The sequence below is a fragment of the Poeciliopsis prolifica genome, unplaced genomic scaffold (assembly GCF_027474105.1).
Source record: "Poeciliopsis prolifica strain line A6 unplaced genomic scaffold, Auburn_PproV2 SCAFFOLD023, whole genome shotgun sequence".
Lineage (NCBI taxonomy): Eukaryota > Metazoa > Chordata > Actinopteri > Cyprinodontiformes > Poeciliidae > Poeciliopsis > Poeciliopsis prolifica.
This window is the reverse complement of record NW_026562398.1, coordinates 3,692,376-3,712,449: the sequence shown is the minus strand read 5'-3', so window position 1 is coordinate 3,712,449 and position 20,074 is coordinate 3,692,376. Positions and strand designations below refer to the sequence as shown.

The 20,074-nt window shown below is 37.9% G+C and overlaps 1 protein-coding gene across 1 annotated transcript; it reads left to right on the top strand.

Moving 5' to 3' along the window:
• Positions 1–4,828: 4,828 nt before the first annotated feature.
• Positions 4,829–10,483, top strand: LOC129370417 (dual specificity protein phosphatase 7-like). The gene is made up of 3 exons (XM_055046392.1): positions 4,829–5,543; positions 6,823–7,251; positions 8,101–10,483. The coding sequence occupies exons 1-3, from the start codon at positions 5,156–5,158 to the stop codon at positions 8,400–8,402; spliced, it is 1,119 nt and encodes a 372-aa protein (XP_054902367.1). The 5' UTR covers positions 4,829–5,155; the 3' UTR covers positions 8,403–10,483.
• The last annotated feature ends 9,591 nt before the right edge of the window (positions 10,484–20,074 follow it).

Here is a 20,074-nt window from a genome sequence, read left to right as displayed (position 1 = left end):
TTCATCTTCCTTCTAAAAATACTTAATGTGTTTTTGGGGGGCCTTTGGTGAACACAATTTCCTGAAATTCAATCAGTTATTAGTGCTTTTGGCAGTTTGCAGGGCCCATAATGCATCAGCATCTCTATAAAGTGAAAACTTGGCACGCTTTAAAATTCCCACACATAGCAGGTTGGTACTAAACAGGGAACTGCCTACGGTTAATCAACAACAGTGAAATACAGTTACATCTACTCTCATAGAAACAAATCCAAACTCAAGACTTTTTTCTGATCATGAATATTAACGGTTGATAGGTGCATCATTGTGATCATTAGGTAGTGTTCAATAATAGTGTTCCAAAATATATTTTTTTTAAACTTGAAAACTGTTTTTAATTATCAGTCACAAATTTTGTTGTAGTAAAAGAGAAAACTTTTCTATCAAAAACAATAATCTCCCAGCAGGTAAACCTAATTATTTTTTAGTTATAAAATCTTTTTTCTTTTCAGTTTTTTTTTTTTGTCAAAGTTGAAACATTTTGGTATGACAGGTTTTTTTGGAGAAAAAAAGATTGAAAGGATGCAAAGGATTGCAAATAGCTCTACTTTATTTACTCTGGAGAAAATGCTACCAGGTGATTTCACTTTGCAACTTTAGTTGAAACTTTTCAGTACTTTTTTCTCATTACAGCTATGAACCTCAACATATTTTCCTGGGATATGAAGTGAAAGACAAATACAAAATATTTAATTATTTAATTATGAAGTGAAAGGAAAAGATTTTATGGCTTATTTTTTATGAAAATTTAAGAAGTGAGCGATGCATTTGCATTCAGCCCCGTTACTCTCATACCCCTAAATAACAACTATTGCCTCAAAATGCTTTAAGAAATCACCTAATTAGCACAGGATTTATTTTAATCTCAGTATTAACGTAATTGTTTTACGCAGTGGTTTGTTTGCTAACATTAGATCAGGTTTAACGTTATAGAGACGTTCAAATCAGGGTTACAGTATAAAACAGCATCCCATGCTTTCAAGATCCCATGGAACATTGTTCTCGCTGAATACACAGCTACTGCTGTTGTGTGATCAACAAAATTTTACTGGTTGTATTTAAATCTGAATTTGTCAATATGGGTTAGGTTGTACTGGGATGAAGTGGATTGACTTAATTAGATACTTCAGTTAGCAATGAATTCAATCAGTGCTTTGAATTTGCATTTGTTGTAAATTGGCACAATAAAAATGAAATGAATTGAACTGAGCTGAATTCAGCTGAATTGATCTGAACTGACCTACAGTTAGTTATTTATGGTGCCACTGTTCTCTCTGCCCTGTTGCTGCAGCTGTTTCGTTATCGTCAAGGCTTAGCAAAATCCTTTCTTGTTAGTAATATTGTTTCCTTCATTATAAAATATTGCACAATCTGATTCCTTGTTTGTAAAATAATTAGGTGTGTCTATAACTTCATGCTGATGATGTGATGCAATAATAGTGTTCCAATTAAGATTGCATTGTGTTACTTTGTTGAGAAATATCACACACTCACATGATCTGAAACCAACAATAACATGAAGTCATAGCACATCTCACTAACTAGGTTATTAGTTTTGTATGCTCTACTTTTTGCTTATTTAAACTGGTTTAGTTGTACAATAAAGTTCTCATGACTGGTTGATTATATCTAATATTTTATGACGTTTAAAAGTGCAGAGTTGCTTCTGTTTCTTAAGGATTTAGGTGGAAAAAAAAGATTAAACTGATGGGGGTTTTTTAGCTTGTATTGTATAAACAAACTCAAGATGTACAAAATAGCCATTCATGAATTGCAATAGGTGCCATGCAAGGCTTTCACCACGTGGGGGCGTAGTGGGCCCCTTGTTCCTGCAGATGTATGGCTCTCAGATTAGACGCCTCCTTCCTGAGCTGATGACTCATAACTAGTGCAGGAGCTTTTTTTCCCCCCATGAAACACAAGAGAGTATGAGGATTTTATGTTTCACATCCAGATGATGTGGAGGATCACTGGTTTTATTAAGTTGCACCAAAGCACACATTTGTGTAGCTCAAAGCCTGTTTCAGTGTAACTGGCATGCTTAATCAGATATGGGTAATTAAAGATAATAAAAATAATAGAGCAGAGATATTTTCCTGCTTGCAGTCATTTGATCCATAGTTTATTTAAGAGTTGTGTGAGTGATTGCCACATTTGCTCAAAAATTGCCCTGATATCATTCCTGCATGCAGAAGAATATTATGAATGAAGCTGATATTTGTCCCCCATCTGTTTCAGCTTGGAATTTATCCCGCAGAACATCTGCACATGACCACCGTTTCCGCATCCACCACACACGCATAAAAGCCCTGAAAGCAGCCTTTGACCTGAAAAACCCTCCGACTCCGTGAAGCAAGGATGGTTTTGATCCTCTCCACTCTGGGAGAATCGCTTTAAATTCACCTTCAAAGCGAAATGTGTGGTGAAAACAGGAATGAAAGTGAAGCATACATATTATTTTATAAAATGGGGCTTTAATCAAAAACTCAAGTTGAACTCTACATGCATTCAGATATGTTGAAGCTGGATCAGTTGCAGACTTCATTTGTGGGTTTTGATCACTACAAGAGCCGCAGGCAGGAGCAAATCCTTGTACATCTCCTGACCTCTTTGTTACACTTCATTTCCCTCCATTTATATGTGCATGCTGGCTTCACGGCTTCTTATCTCGGCAAGTTTTGTAGAGGCTTCGTCTGAAGCGTCAAATCATGTGGGCATGAGATGCCACGAGCAGAGTGTGCATGTACATGTGTGTGTATATTTTTGAAAAAAACTCAGATTGCATGTTGGAGACAGGTGCAGACATGGTGATGCAGTGTAGCGCGGCGATAATATTATGTCGGTTGCTGCGTGATCAGGTAATGCTTGAGACGGCCTGGGGGTTGAGTGAATGTGTTTGCAGGTTTTAGCTCCATTCCTCTCTGTGTTAATCCTGATGCCATGCACATCTGTGACACCCCCCCTCCAGCCCACCTCACCGCCTCCCCTGCTGCCGACCCCACTCACGTGTGCTCACAGATCCGCTGCATGGCTGGATTCCCACTGCAAGCATCTCACTGCCGCTCTCCCCCACCCCTCTCTCTCTCCAGACTCTCTATTCTTAATTCTCCTATCATTCTATCAATATCAAACCTGGATTGCAAAAACTATCAGATCCAGATGTGTGCTAAAAACCATGGGCTAAATCACAGAGTAAAATGTTTTAGGGATTTAGACAGAGGTGTGGTAGGCAAGACTTAGTGACCTAAAGCCTTCTATCTTTGCTCATTTTATACCACTAACTACATACCTGTTTGTCAGATCTCTTGCAGCAACAAGCATCTGGTGACACACAACTAGAGGAGACAAAACAGTCACAAGAGACTCAAATTTCTATGTTTTCTCAGCAGGTGTTATGAGATTATGCATGCTTTAAAACAAAAAATGCACCTTGTCTGTATTAATGTCTTATCATTTGCATGTTCTACAATTCATGAAACAAGACAAGGCTGATTTCATTGTGATTTAAGCATCTTGATTGACTTTGATGAGCTCTGTTTAAAAATCATACCTGTACTGAATTGAAAAATAAGCTGCACTTGAAGCATAATTTTCTTATCGCATTTAGTAAACTTTCTGAATTAGTTTTGAAAAGCAGCCGTTTCAGTACTTACTTGGGAAATTGAACCAGATTCAGTTTAAGACTCACTAGTTTAAAACGTATTTGAAAAACAACGTAAGAAAATCAGTTTATTTAGTAGTTTATACTTTTATCTTGTTACTGTGTTTTTAGAGCTTGATTTAATGCAAATTCAACAATGGCGAATAAGGTTATTGATACATACAATCCAACTGATACACTGTTTATAGGTAGAAATCATATTATTACATGGTATTTCTAGTTCTATTTAATCTGTTAACTGAGCATATCTATTGACAAAACCCTCTGATTTTCAAACTTTGAACTGGAACCGTGTTAGATTGAGAACAACCACCAGTACCACAGCTGAGTACCATAACAGGCCACCTCAACAATAGAACAATAGAATGTCTTTAGAGTTTTATTGTAGTTATTCAAATTTGGATGATTATAGCTTGTAGCTAATGGGCATATTAAGTAGTCAAAAAATTACAGGTCCATAAAAATGCAGGCGCCTTTTGCATGAATGACTGCATCAGCGTTTGATTTGAGTAATTTTAATAGCCCTGCCACTCCTGAGAATGTTCTGTTTCTCCATTTGTTGATTGTTGTGGTTGACTGGCATCCTAATAGAGGCTAATAGATGACAAATACTTTGTTTCTTAAATTTCTTTTGCATGATGTTTTGGTTTGTGAGTCCTACTTCCTGTTGTCAGACAGGTTGTTTTCAACGGATTTCTTTGATAAGCCTGGTGAAATACAACTTAGCTGTAGTTAATCACAAATCATTGATGATGGGTATATATTTTATTTACTGAGCTTGTTTTTGTTGTTGTTTGTTTTTTAGTGTGACAAATAAGGCAGAAATAGCTTAGAACAAATCTTGTAAAGGATGATTATTTTTTTCACAGCACTGTATATTCAGAAAGTGAACTTTTCCATGATATTGTTAGTTACTAGAATCCATTGGGGGGGGGAATAAAATAAAGTATTGGCCAGGGAAAGAAGTTTCTCTCTAATAAAAGAATCTCAATCGGATTTCATTCAGACGTTCCAGACTTTGTGATAATTCTGCTATGACTTTAAATTGTATGAACAAACTCCTCCCCTCGACTCGCTCTTCTGTCATCTGAAAAAAGTAAAGAGAGAGAGAAAAAAAAAACTCGCATGCATCGGAATGATAAAAACGACAATGTGCTCGCTGAACCCTGGCACGGTGTGGAGCAGCTGAAGTTGATTAGGACTTTTCTGGCAATAAAAGACTGACATTAAAGTGGAAGTAGAAGTGTTTAGAAACTCTCCGACTCGCTGGGACAGCTCTCACTTACTGACTGATGGAAAGAGAGAGGAGGAAAAAGGGGAAATCTTTTCGCTCAAGCAGAAGCGCCATGGACTGGCGGAGCAACATTTAACGCTTCTTTTTTTGTCTCTTTCTCTCCCTTCTTCTTGTTGTTTTGGGCGCAATGACGGACTATCCTCCGCGTGCTTGCGTGTAGCATGAGACTTGAGTGCGAGATGTCTAGCGCGAGGCCGAGTAAGAGCGTGGAATGGCTGCAACTGGAGTTGGAGACCGGAGGCGCTTCTCTGCTCCTGCTGGACTGCCGCTCACACGAGCTGTATGAATCATCCCACATAGAGACCGCCATCAACCTGGCCATGACGGGGCTCATGCTGCGGAGGTTCAAGAAGGGCAGCATCCCGATCCAGACCGTCATCCCCAAACACGAGGACAAGGAGAAGTTCGTGAGGCGGTGCAAGACGGACACGGTGGTCCTGTACGACGAGAGTTCCGCGGACTGGCAGGACAGCGGCTCCCCGGCCACCGTGTTGTTCCTGCTTCTTAACAAACTGCGAGAAGACGGCTGTAAAGCCTACTTTCTTGAAGGTAAGGATTTTTAATTTCAGTATAAACTTATAGAGGATTAAATTATTCGTCAAGGACGTGTGTTTGAGGTGGATTGACCAGTGCAGTTTTGACAGTTAGCGCTGTAACTGTAAACTACACCAGAGGGGAAAAAAAAGTCATTTTAAATGTTTCACATTTGGACGGCTGTTCTTTTTTTTCGTTTGTTAAAGTATGTGTATGTCTCTGTTATTATTATGCTGTAGAGACTGACTTGTGAGCTCCTCCTGTGTCGTGTGGTTGCAGTTTGAAAGCTGCTCAAAAGTTTGTGTCACTGCTGAGATTCTCAATTAAAATTCCAAAATGGCTGCGGCATGTTTTGCTCCAGCAGGAACATACTTGTATTTCATGAATGGCCCGTCTCGGGGGTCTTATACTTCAGGATACCAGAAGTAAATGTACTTTTCTTTTTGCTTTTACCGTTTCGATAAGTATACTCTGGTTCCTGGTTTTGTCATATCTAAATCAGATATGTTTTTTTTTTTTTTTTTGAGTGTGTTTTGCTGCACACTTTTGGTCAGTTTGCTGAAAGAAGGTGAACCTACCTGCAGCGAAGGTTTTACACTTTAACTTTTGTTTGAGTTTACATAAAGTAGTTCTGCCCCCTCCCATTTATTTATTCACTGCTCAGCTGGTTGAAATAAAGTTGTTACACTTTTCTTTTGCTTACAAGAAAGGAAAAAAATGGCTTACTGGAATTATCTCTGGGGGAAAAGAATGATTGTTATGGTGTGGAAACTATCTGTATCAAAATAACAATAAATGTTATAGATGAGATTATTCAAACTTTAATAATCTGTAGTAATGCATTCGTAGCTATGTCAGATTATTGTATCTGCAGTAGAAATAAGTGCTACTTTTGTTTTTAAATAAATTAGTCAAATCATCTCTTATGTTTTTGATAGACATATTAATAAATAAATAGCTTAAATTTATTTTAATATAAAAGAGGCATTTCAGTGCTAATATCTCTTCCATTTCAGTTTTGAAAGATTAGAATTTTATGAACTAAGGACTAAAAATACTAATCAAAACATATTGCAATTGTTATCTAATTTTTGGACTGAAAAAGTAAATTGGATTAAGACATTTAAGTAAGCTGAAGTATTTAGTTTTAGTAGATAGTTTGATATGCAGAAATAGATCATTTCCAATAAAGGAGAAATTCTGAAATTCCGATTTCTGATTGTTTTACTGGCTCATCGTGAACTAAAATAAATCTTTTTAGACATAATTTAACTGTGTTTGTATTTCAATTCAGGTGGTTTTGTGAAGTTCCACACAGAGTATCCAGAACACTGCGAGACTCTCCTGGACAGCTCCTGTCCGAGCTCCTCTCCCCCGATGCCCGTCCTAGGTTTCGGAGGTCTCCGGATCAGCTCGGACTGTTCAGACGGCGAATCTGATCGAGAACCCAGCAGTGCGACGGAATCAGAGGAGAGTCCCGTTCCCAGCAATCAGCCAGACTTTCCCGTCCAAATCCTACCTTACCTCTACCTGGGCTGTGCCAAAGACTCCAGCAACTTAGATGTGCTGGGCCAGTACAACATCACGTACATCCTGAACGTCACACCGAATCTGCCCAACGTGTTTGAGCACAAGAGCCACTTCAGATACAAGAAGATCCCTATTTCGGATCACTGGAGTCAAAACTTGTCCCAGTTCTTTCCAGAAGCTATATCATTTATTGGTAATTATTATGTTTTACTGTCGATTTTACTTTGTAAGTCTAACTGGTTTTGACACAATTTTGGTGGTAATTTTAGACTAAAGAGTGGAAGGTAGAGATGGACCCGTTAATTGGACCATAATTAACTGGTCCAATTAGCTCAGATAATAGAAAATCAATGTAATTTTTTTCTCCTTCAATGCATTTTGTTTATTTGGTTAAAAAAAAAAGATTTTTTTTTAAATATTTAAAACTATTACCTTTTTTAAGAAAGCCAGAGTACTTATCTTTTTCAGGTATAGTTACAGTTCTTAAAATAAAAATAGTCTTTTGGTCATAATCTGAATCAGAATATGAAAGAAAACTGGAAATTGATATCAGAAAACATGAGTACGATGAGTTTATCTGTGTTGGATAGATTTAATCAAAATTCCTTAGTTTTTCACTTGTTTCGATGGAAGTTAAGTTGAAGGTAAAATAAGAAACTCTATTAATAGTTTGATAACATTACAACACCCTAAATTTACTTGACATATTTTTGTTGTTTTATGGCAGTGCTCCAGCGCTTCGATTCAGTTTTGCTTTTGGTTTGGTGTTTCTCACCATGACTACACCTGAAACCACAGCTATTCACTTGTTTGGTGGTTGCTGTGTTGTCACGGGTGGGATTCTCAGTAGGTTCAAACACCGAATGAGGAAGGAAGTGATGTTTCCGCTGCATGGGGTTGGGTTTGATTCTAGCTTTGCAAGCTGACAACTGTCAGCGGGCCTGAGTGAGATTTGCACTATTAAAGGAACACTCCTAATACTGATTGAATGGTGTTGTTTGTTTACACATTCCTGACCTGGATTTTTCCCTCTCTGCTGCAGATGAGGCTCGATCTAAGCGCTGTGGCATCCTTGTCCACTGCCTGGCCGGCATCAGTCGCTCAGTCACAGTCACCGTGGCCTACCTGATGCAGAGACTCAACCTGTCTCTAAACGACGCCTATGACTTTGTGAAGAGAAAGAAGTCCAACATCTCGCCAAACTTCAACTTCATGGGACAGCTCTTAGACTTTGAGAGGACGCTGGGGCAGCACACACCCTGCGACAACCGCTCTACCAGCGAAGAGCAGCTTTTCTTTACCACCCCAACCAATCACAATGTGTTTCAGCTGGAGTCGACATGAGGAGCAGGCACAGTTGTTTATGCTGTTGTTGTTGTTTCCTGTGGTGGTTTTCTGAGCTTGTCGGATGCCTGACTTGCTGACGCAGGCGGTAAGTCAGCAATAGTGTTCAACAACTTCACAACAAGCCTCATTGATCTGTTAAAGCAACAGAATCCATAAGCTTCTGTCTCAATGCCTTAATATCTTAACAATAGAAGCAATCTAACGTTCCACCACATTTGTTTTAATGAATGGCCATGTATAGTCGTTATAGATGAACTTTTCATAATATTTCTTTTTAAGACTTTAAATGTTTTTGGACGGTTGTTTGCTGTACTTTTCTAGTTTGTTTATGAATAGGCATGGGCTGGTATGAGATTTTCATAGTGTGATTACTTTGAGTAAAAATACAACAGTTTCACAGCATTATAGTAGAATTTTAATGAAAAATGCTCAACACGAGGCAATTCTTTTCATATAACAGAGAAAAGCAAAAATCTATTCCTACTGTAGCTGAAATATTACATATAATAAAAATATTACACATTATGCACAAATAGCATATTAAAAACCACAAATAAATGAATTGAATAAAAGTTCATTAACATTTTTATATTAAATGTTACCATAAACAGCTACAGTGTCAAAAATATGACAAAATATCCATATAGCACCAAAAGGTGCTACCCAGTTAAGAAATTTCCCTTTTTAATTAATGTGTATTTATCTATATTTATTAGTAATTAAAGAACCATAGTGATCAAGTCTCACAAAAAATTGAAGTTGTGATGTGGCCAAACAGAGATTGATGCTTTTTAACTATAAATAAATAAAGTTGTATATTTTTTTTTTTTAGAAATTAAGATGTTAACTTTGAGGTAATACAAAGAATGATAACTAAGCAGTCTGGGAACTCAAAATGTTTTCATAGTCAGTTCAAGACTGTATATAAACCCAGTTACAAGAACTTGTGCAAAATAACCTTCTTCTTATTGTAGCACTGGAATTTAAAGAAGCTACTCTTAGACCGTTGATTAGCATGGCTAACTGTGCTGTCGGAAACAGCAATAAGCTCCTAACAAAAGCAGCCATGTTAATAAGAGTTGATAGAACCCTTCTTTAACTCTCAAGTATTTTTAAACAGTTTTATTTTGTTGTAAGTGAAGAAAAAGTTAGGAACCTTCTTCCAGTCAGCTATCAGTGTGCAGCAACAGGTTGGGAAGGGGGCAGCACTACCTTCTGCTTCGAATAACCAGAACTGGCTTCTAATTAACTAACCACAGAATGGTGTGAAATTTAAGGGGGCTTTGAACTATAAATGTCTAAAAGCGTGGTAAAAAGGTTGATACCGGCCCATGTCTACTTGTGAATAATGCCTTGCTAAAAGATTTGTGGCCAATCCGAATGTTTTCTGGGGTCCAATACAAGATGTGTTGTTATTTTAGCTGAGGGGGAAAAAGCTACCATATGGAGGCAGCTACAGTTTTCCTGCTGCTTGAGTTTTGACAGAAGACTTCTCTCGCATCTGGCAAACAATATATTAGAACTGAACTGTTAGTTACCATGTTGAGGTGTAATGAAAGACTGGCTTTCCCCACAGTTAAAAAGGAGCAGCTATGTAAGTAAGAAGGGTACAAACAACTGGAAACCCACCTTATTTTGTTTCCCTCTGACACTTTGCAGCCTGCAGCTACTTCCTCTCATAGGAGTTCCCGTGTGTAAATAGTTTTCATCTCCCTCTCTGTTTCTCTCTTTCTCTTTTCGTCATATCTTGTATTTGAACAGGTGAATGAATTTAATGCGTGAAAGGAAATGAGAAGAAGCGAGATTGACCGGAGCGTTCTTACCTCAACAAAGAGACATTTTTCAGGGATTTTTATACAAGTGGGTTGCGCGTCATCCTGGTCTCTTAAAACGCACCCAAGGGCTGTTTTGTTTCATATGTTTGTAACGATGTACATAAAGTGGTTGTTACGGGAGACATTTTCTGTAAATCATGAAGGATGTGGAAGTGACCCTTGTTGGAACTCTTATGTATTGCATATATTGAGCTAAAAGGCATTCTGTACACGTTTTTACAGTAAATATATTGTATATTTTTACTTGAAAATAGCTTCTTTGCCTTTTTTTAATCTAAGCTTTTAGTCGTTAATAGAACAAAACAAAGTGGTGGTATGGTTGAGTCATAACCAAAGAGAGCTGTCTGAGACATTGCAAGTTGTCCAGGCTCAGAGATGTAGTTGTGGTCAAATGTCTTTTTTTTCTTCTTTTTTTTCTCTGGCTTCCTGTCTCCAGTGAGGTCTGACAAAAAGGCAAGTCACAAGGCCAGATCTGTCAACAGCACATCGCCAACACGCCCTCCAGCCATCAATCAAACTCCACTTAAAGAAAAGAGGAAGATGATACAGCAGTTATTCTGACAGCTCTCCTCTGCAGAGAGCACTAAGAGTTTTCTCGCCTGCCGTTGTGACTTTATTGGAGATTGTGGTTTCGGTTCTAACTGACAAAAGTGCAATATCCTGTCTTCTTTTACAAGAAAGAACAAATGACGTATTTGCACACATGCTGCCGCTTAAACAGCAACTGAAAGTGATAAATTATGCGTGCTTTTCTCTACGACTACATTTCGAACGAGGTTTTGCGTTACGTTGTACATGAGAACACTCAGTGGCCACTTTATTAGGTACACTTTGTGAAGTTCCAAAAAAACATCATTCTGGGGAAGAACATTTAGGTGACATTATTACAACAGGCTCGTCTGAGTGTCTCAGAAGCCAATGAGCTTCTAAGACTTTCACACACAACCTTCCAGGTTTATGGAGAATATTCTTAGAACAAGAAAAAGATCCAGTGAAGCCACTTTTATTTTTTCTTCACAATGAAAGTGCCATATGTGAGGAGTACAAACAGACTGGATCATGGTGACAGAAAGGCAGTAGTCGCTAAAATAACTGCACATTACAGCAAAGTGTGCAGAATGCCATCTCTGAACACACAAAATGTTGAATGTTGGAGCAGAGCAGAAGCAGAAGACAAGGCACCAGACTTTCTGTTCTTTGCTGTAATGAATAAATCTGCAGCAACTATCATGTCAATGACAGTTGTAGACATAATCTTTCCTTTGAATAATGTGAAAATATAACTGAAAAGTAAGAGGTTGAGATGTCTATGTCTAAAAATGTTTAAAATATGATTTGAGTTCATCAACCAGCCGGACCTTCCACATCATTGTTCACTGATTGGACCTATTGACCAAAGAAAGTCAGTTTTTTATTTACTTATTTTTCCATTTGGTTAAATAAAACTAGTACTGACCAAACTATACGCATTAAAAGTTTCCACATGCTATTGAGGGCAGAAGTGGGACGTGTCTCTTGTCTCTTGTCCTGTCATCATAGCTGAACTGACAGAAAACTGATTATTTCCTAGATTTTTTTCAAAAGATGTTGACTAAATGTTTGTGGGCCCATACATGAAAAATGGATTTTTATAGCCTATGAAACAAATATAGCTTATTTGGACATCCTATGAGTCATTTCCAAATGTAGCTTAAGAAAATACTCACTGGTCTCCCTTTTCATCATAACAATACAGCAGAATATGTCTTGTGGATGACTTTGGTAAAGTCTTTTACAACAGAGTTTAGCTCAGTGCTTTTGTGCTTGAATGTTGTAGCTGAAGCTTCTCCTCTTTATTTGATCAAATCTCAATATTATCAACTGTTTGAATCCACAACCTGCATATCTACCGCTCAACCGCAAAACATTCAGCAAGCTAATTCAAAATGAGGTAATGATGAAATTTGGTGACAGTGAGTTCATACTTTGCAGACCAACATTTTGGTGCAATTACTGTTGCAAGTGTTTTGCTTTTGTATTTTATAGCAGCCTGGCTCATCTGAAGACTGGTAGTTTTGGCCAACTCTGTTCAAGCTTAGTTGACTGAATAGGCTGGATGACTGAGTGAAGAGATCTCTGTGAGATGTTGTTTTTTATCCTAATCCCGGTTCAGGTTGGTTTACAACTCCATCACTGATCTATTTGTTGTTTTTATTGCTCTTCATGATGCTGTGTGTTCGCTAGAACACCTCTGAAACCTTCAAAGAAAAGTTATTTTTATCCCAAAATGAAACGACAAACAAATGTACTGTATATTTACCAAGGTGATGTCGGACAGCAATTTGTCATACTGGATTTTTTTGTAAGCATATCAGGATTAAGGGAACAGTGACCAACGGAGGCCAACAGAGAAGGAAACGGTGTTGAGTTAAACTTCGAGCTGGATCCATTCAGCATCTTTTGATAACTGTCTTACGACAGGCTCTGATATTCCTCAAAAACTGTTCACCTTCACCTTCCAGGGCAGCATGAAGAGACTTGCCTGGCACCACCTCTCTGTGGTCGGAAAAAAAAAAAAAAAAAACCTACCTGTTGAATGATGGCTTTTTGAACATGACTGAACCTGGCAAGCCACATACCTGCTGGGCAAAGCGGTGATTAAGGCTGAAAAGACACCATGGTGAGGAAATGGTGAGCGATGGTGTCTGTGGATGATGGGAGATAACCAAAAATTATAGAGTCCTTATCTGGAGCCGACACTAAACATCTGTGGTACAACAGCGGTGTTGTACAAGAGTACAGAATGATTTATGTTACTGCACACCTTTAAATACCAGTTTTTATGGCTGTCGCTGTGCAGGGCCTTTTGATTTAATGCAAATTAGTTTTCCGTGTGTGGCTGCAGACATTTGCCTCTTTTTTATGCTAGACTTTTTTTTTTTTTCTCCTGAATGTCTGACCTGAGTTAAAGCTATTTGTAGCCTATAATTATAATGTAACTATGTTCTTTTGGCTGCTTTAAAGATCTGTGTGAGGTCCCCACACTTCAGTTGCTCCATAAAAACACACAAAAAAATATTACTCTGTTCATAAAATAAGGAAGCACAGCTTATTGAGAAGGGTGATTAAACATTTTAGGTCAATCCCTCAAAAAACATTAATGACATGATCAGGGCAGTGGATTGTGATCTCATCTATCTGAGTAGGCCTCGGTTTTAGTAAAACAATTGCAGGGCCAGTTTTGTCCTCTTATGATCTCTTGAGAAGGGAAGCAGAGGCTAATGTTATGTTTACTCAGCAGTCACTGCTGGGGAAGCAGATGTGCATTAGTTCGCTATGGGGGCTGGAGAAGGGATGTGCATGTTTTCAGGCCTGTTTATAATGTGTGTATTTATTTGTGTGCGTGCGTGTGTGTGTGAGTAGGCATGTGTGTGTGGAGAGCAGAAGTCAGTCGGCACTGGTTCACACCTGCTGTAGTTGTAAGAACATAGTTAACATAGTGTATGACTGACACTTTCACAGCTGCTGTGCTTCCGCTGCACAATAACAGGGAGGGATTCTTTTGAATTAAGCCCTGGACTATATATTTAGCATGCACCAATCTACTTTGTCATGCTGATAAAACAATGCCTTAAACAAATCTAACATCTAAACAGTGGGCCATTATTATCGTCTATATGTTCGGGAGTGCTGCTGTAAAAAGCTGTTCTCGTGTGAATGACTGCACACAACTTACTTCAGGGATTTCTGGTCCCAGTTGTCTCACTCCACTTGTGTACAGCAGATGTTCAGGCCCACAGAGAATAATCCTAATCTCAGTGTTTGGCTGCATGCTTTCTCTGACATCATGGTGTTCAGGATGGGATGACATCATGGCTGCAGCGTTCCCATCTGAGCCGTGCAGTTGGTCTAATCACTAAATGACTGCACCATCGTTTCAGCTTTATGATAGAGCTACTGTGTTTTCCCTGTGTATTATATATATACATATATATATATATATATATATATATATATATATAGATATATATATAGATATATATAATCTATATATATATATATATATATATATATATATATATATATATATATATATATAGCTCTTTTGAATGTGTAGATAATCAGACAAATTTTTATGTGGTACGAGGATAGTCTGAAATAATGTCATTTAAAATAGCAACTTAGTTCAAAATTTATTTACCTCCTCAAGAAATTATGAATTAATAAATCACTAACTTTGCACACTGACATGTTTCCTTGAATGAACTTTTAAAAAAATACTCTAATTTGTTACTGCTAATTTTATTAGCTTTGCTCAAACTCTAATTCTCGTTTGAATAATTATGAAATCAAAAGTATAGCTTGAGGAGAACTAATCAAATTTGCTGTAGGTTAAAAGAAAATGTTTTTAATAGGAGTGGCCGCCTTTCTAAAAATAATTTCAAGAGCGCATCAATGACTCATCTAGGAAGTCACAAAAATGCAAGCTACGTTCAAAACTGAGCATGTCTTGTCTCAGTTGCCTACATCAGTTTTTGAAATGTAATATGTAACAATGTATTGTCTATTATATGTTGCATGATTTTGTGTTCTTGTGTTTATGATGTAAAGCACTTTGAAATGCCTTGCTGAAATGTGCTATACAAATAAAATTTGATTGATTGATTGATTGATCATGGTGAGTGTTCAGGAGCCGTCATTAAGAAGGAGGCTTGGTAACAGTGATAAAAGTGGCATACGCAAGGAGAGCCCAAAAATAAGAAGAAAGGTACATCCCATATTTGCCATGAAAAACATTTTAATGAGCTCCAAGACTTTTTGGAAAATATTCAGTGGACTAATAAGGCAAAAGCGAAACTTCTTTAAAAGGGTGTGACCTGTTACATCTTACAAGAAAATAACATTTTAGAAAAGCAAAGTCATCCTCGAAGTCAAACATGGTGGTGGCATCGTGACTTTGCCTTTCAGAGTCATCAGTTGCAATTCAACCCTGACAATACAGTACCAGAATAGTCTAGTCAAAGTCTGGACTGGACAGTAGTGTGGGGTGACTTTTAGCATGCCATTCATGTTCAAAGACGCTCCCAAAAACTCCCCCACAACAATGTAAAAGACTTGTTGCCTTCTTGATGGCAGTTGTTGCTGCCTAGGTTGATATACCCAGTCATCAGGTTTTCAGGGCATTTATTTTTCACATAGGGATACGCTTATTTAAATTGTTGTTTTTTCTTTCCTTTATTAATAAAGTCCTCTTGTCAAAACTGGATTTTGCATTTAGCCAGATTGTCTTTGCCTGACAATAAAAGTCATTATTAATTGGAAACATTAAGTATGACAATAAAGCAAAAACTGAAGAACTCACTGAAGGAGTGCTTTTTCTCAGTACTATGCAGCATATACAAAAGCAGTGATTATAAAATTGTTATTGTCTCCAAAGACCTTTATAGAAATCCTAGAAATAGTCTTTAGTCGGGCCTTATAGTGGGATGAGTGACTGCGGTGGAACGGTATGCGTGAACATGCCAGGGATTTCATCTCCCATTTTATGGGGATTGCCAGTCCTTTCCCAGAACTCTTGAATTACATGTATTTTCTTCCTACTTCCCCATGTACATAAGGAAATACACCTCTGTGAAAAAGTCAGACTGGCTCTCTCACATACATATAGATGAGTGAGTCATTTAGACATTCAGTGAGGCCTGACTGTTTGTGTTCTCGCTCCATGTGAAAAGGCCAAGTTAACTGCAAGTTATTTCAGTCTAATCCTCATGTTTGCTGTGTTGTCATGAAGAAGGATATCTGCTGGACCTTTAAGCCGACTAACAGGAAGTTTCTTATCGCGGCTACAACCTCCGACAGATAAACTATCTGTTTAAAACAGAGCTCTTGTGACTCCTCGGCCCTCTCTGAAAGACGTGTATGTTCTCCCAGGCACCGGAGTGAGTGTGAGTTTTGGCAACCCATATAGTGGGTCATGTGTAAAGCAGAGCCACATGGCACATCTTTGTGGCAGACTGAGGCAGCCATCTGTTAGCACCAGAAGTCTCTAGTTTCGTGGCCAATTTCACCATGCGGCAAAGTACGGTAGAGTGCTCCGGCCAAGCACAAAGTGATGTTTGTTTGCAGTTTAATCTTTGGCTAAGTAAATGAAAAGGAAACCTTATTTGTGTCCTCTGAGGCCCAATACAAATTAAAGGTCATCTGTCTGTCATGTGGTCACATTAAGAAAAAAAAAATTTAGAGGAGGAGGCACTGCTGGGAGCTGCCTTACTGTCTGGTATGCCATTCACACATGGCCATATGCTGCTTCCTGTCAGAGATCTTTCAGTAAGTTAAAGAGAATGTCCCTATGTTTGTAAAAATACTTTGAATTGGCCTGAAACATTTATAGTACATGATGAAGAAAAATGTTTAACCTTTTTACGTTTTCTGTCAAACTGTAATGGATTTTGTTGGTATTTAATGTGATAAGCCAACATAAAATAACAAAACTGTGATATGGAAAGAAAGATTTTTTCTTATAAACATCTGAAATTGTCATGATGAGTATGGTGATGATGGACCCAAATGCAGTAGGCAGAGGCACTAAGTAGATTTTGTAGTTAAAAAAAAAAAAAAAGTAATAAAAAAAAAATAATGAAAAGAAACAATGAGAAAATCACTGTGGTGATTGACTGAGTGTTGTGAGCAGTTTAGCCAATGTTTTATTTTTCTGCCTTCAGTTGTCTTGCTCTCTGGTGGAATCATTTTAGGCCACGAGAAACAGACACTCTGTTAAACAACACACGTTTAGCTCTTTAATATATCTTTACATCTGGCAAAGTTGTAAAGAAGACTTCAAATAAGTCGATATTTTATTGCATAAGCCTAATATCATATGGAAGGAAAATGAAGGGTTGCAACAACAAAACGTAAAAAAATAAATAAGTGGTTGTTTTTTTATACACAAACACATTCTTCAAAAGAGGAAGAACGTGAATACGCAACACACATAGTACAGCGTATGTGTGTTGATTGTCTTAGACCTAAATGAATAAGAAGGAAATAGTGGCATTAATATGCTAACTTATAGTGATATAGAGCAGTATTTATTTTCAGACTTTCCAACACGGCTTGGAATGACGTTTCAAAATCTGTCTATGGTTCTTTAAGTTCAAGGTACAGAAAGACGACGTTGTTTTAGTTACTGTTCCAAAAAAAGTTGAAACATTTGATCAGTCTTAAGAGGTCAGTATTTTCACTTTTCACATTGCTGCCTGTTCTTCCCCTATCATTTCATAACTTCAAGTTTCTCTTTAAATGCTGGTAAAAATAGATAAACCCTCTGGAGCTGCATTAAAAGAAAACAATTACTGTTATTCATGGGAATCAATGAATAGCTTTCAGTGGAATTTGGGATTTCTGTGTATTGTGGTCTTACTTCTCTATGGGCCATTATGGCGGGGCTGTCCAGAGACAGTACTTCAGTGTTTTCAGCACCAGAAGTGGGATGGAGCGTCATGATACAATATTCTGTCTGTTCCAGCTTGATCCGCAGAGCTTCCACTCTTTCTCAGTCAGAAGTGTTCCACTTCCTCATTGTGTATTTATGGCAAGAAAAACAACCTAGATTTGGTTCTACGTACGCAGACAAACATCCAAGAGTACATATTTAGGCTTCAAACCACACATTTACGTAAATTACATAAGAAGACCTAACTTTTTGTTACTCACTGTCTGACCAAAATGAATTCTGTTTGGTGGAATTATGACTCATTCCTTTTTACAGAACTGGAGGAACTGGTTCAAATTTTGAGCCACTTTGCTTAGAGACAGCTTGACTGTTCTTAACGTCAAGCGACAACGATCACAACATGGAGCTGAGTACAGAGTAAAGCGAGTGACCTTAAGTCTTCTGTCCTTTTGTCTACGTTAGTTTTTGGGCAAGAGGCAGGCCAGGATACATCATGAAAAGATCATCAGTTTATTACGAGGCAACATAGAGATAGGACAAGCAACCGTGCACGCACATTCTTCCCTAAGGGCAATTTAGAGTAACCAATCAGGACTTGTTTTTTTGTGAATAATGAAGTTCTGGTTCCAGCTTCAGGCATCATCTTTGCGAGGCCTTTTGCTTTCGTTCGGGCACATTTGTCTTTAGAGAACAGAGTCTGTGTTCTTCTTGAATCGCCACATCACGGCTGTTTATGCTTGCACAGTTTGAACAGATAGATACGGCATCTTTAAGAATCTGGTCATTGTGACCAAGGATCATCCATCTGATTTTTTTAAATGTATTTTTTATTTTTATTTTCCTATTATGTCATTCATGGAAGTAATATGTTGTGAAGGAGTGCCTCGGTGAAAATAATTCTATCAATATTCTACCATCTTAGAAAACATGTTTATAAAAATAAGACAACATGTCAGCTGTATCACAAACTGAATATCTTAGACATAGTCTGAACAACACTTTTCTGTCACTGTTAATAGACTTCTAAGAAAAATCAAAAAGGAAATTTTGGAACCTGTTTTTTGTATTTAACTCCATGTGGAAGGTTGAGAAAGAAGAGACTTTTTTCTTTCTTTCCGGGTCCAAGGCAGAGTGATGTTAAGCAGAAAAAAAACAGGAATCCTCTAAACCAGAGTCTGCCACCTTCAATTGAGAGATCTGCATGTGTGGGCGTCTGAAAGTAGTCGGCGCCTTCTAAATTCAGTGTCATGTGGGGGTATTCCTCCCTCTTCCGGGGATTTTACACATCAATAAATCATAGGGAATCTGGGGTTGTGAAACACGCTGCTCCTGGCATGGTTTAGTAACACACTTTGACTGGATCCAGTTGTTTGAATAAATCATTTATGAGAACTGGTTCAGCAATCTTAGTCTTACTATAAAAAGTTACACATCTGCTTGACTCACTTCCTGTCGATGGATTATGCCATTTAGCAGAATTAAGCTGAATGAGGTTATATAATGCTGGTGGCTTACTGCAGCCTACTTCGTGCGCATCCTCTTTCTTTTAGGGCAAGTGCTACAATTTCAAAGGTGCCTCATATCTGCAGTGTGTTATTAACAGCAAGCATGAGTCATCAAGTGGGTCTTATGTAACTGGTTTACTTCTCCACCCAACTTGCAGCTATAGTGCACCACACCCCAAATTCATTCACACTATATTCTGCTGCTGCCCAGCCTCTCATTGATGGTGCTGAGTGCGTGGCTCATCCTGTCCCTTGATCCTGACTGCAGAGCCTATAGTCAACTCAGCCAGCAGGGTGGTTTAATCTGAGAGAGGATATCGAGTACATCAGCTTCCCTATAGAACATTCTATCTTACTATTTGGTTTAGTAAGAAAAACAAAAAGACTTTTCATGCATTATTGAGAGTAATGTAAATGAGTCACAGTGTTCAAGAAAAGAAGTCCCATCAGAGGGATTGTAGTTCAGTGCTTTTTACAAAAGAGAAAAAAATAATAAGGTAAGATAAATAGGAATCCAACAAAATAAAATGAAGCCACGTCGTTTGGGATTGTTAAGTGATTCTGAATAAGAATTTTATAATAAAACGTTTACCATGTTCAAATGCTTTTATTTTTCTCCAGCTATGTATTGCACTCCAAATTACTTGTGCCACTTATAATAGATGGATTGATAGTTTTATTTTCAAGCCAACTGGAATGATTATTGTTTTAAATCAGTTTGGTGTTATTCATTTATTCATATTTGGAGAAGTGTAATTGTGCAAAGCAATCTGTTTTCCTCGATTTACTGGAATACAAGCAAAAAAACAAAACAAGACATGTGTCTATGTTGTCCTGCTGACATCAAGTGGACGTTATTATAACTGCATGGCTGGGGTTCCTGATTTTGTATAAAGG

What these genes read in the sequence shown, in the direction of transcription:
- LOC129370417 (XM_055046392.1), top strand. Translation starts at nt 5,156, where the DNA reads ATGAGACTTGAGTGCGAGATGTCTAGCGCGAGGCCGAGTAAGAGCGTG. An exon ending in TAAAGCCTACTTTCTTGAAG is followed by an intron (nt 5,544 to 6,822) that starts GTAAGGATTTTT and finishes ATTTCAATTCAG; the next exon opens with GTGGTTTTGTGAAGTTCCAC. An exon ending in AGAAGCTATATCATTTATTG is followed by an intron (nt 7,252 to 8,100) that starts GTAATTATTATG and finishes TCTCTGCTGCAG; the next exon opens with ATGAGGCTCGATCTAAGCGC.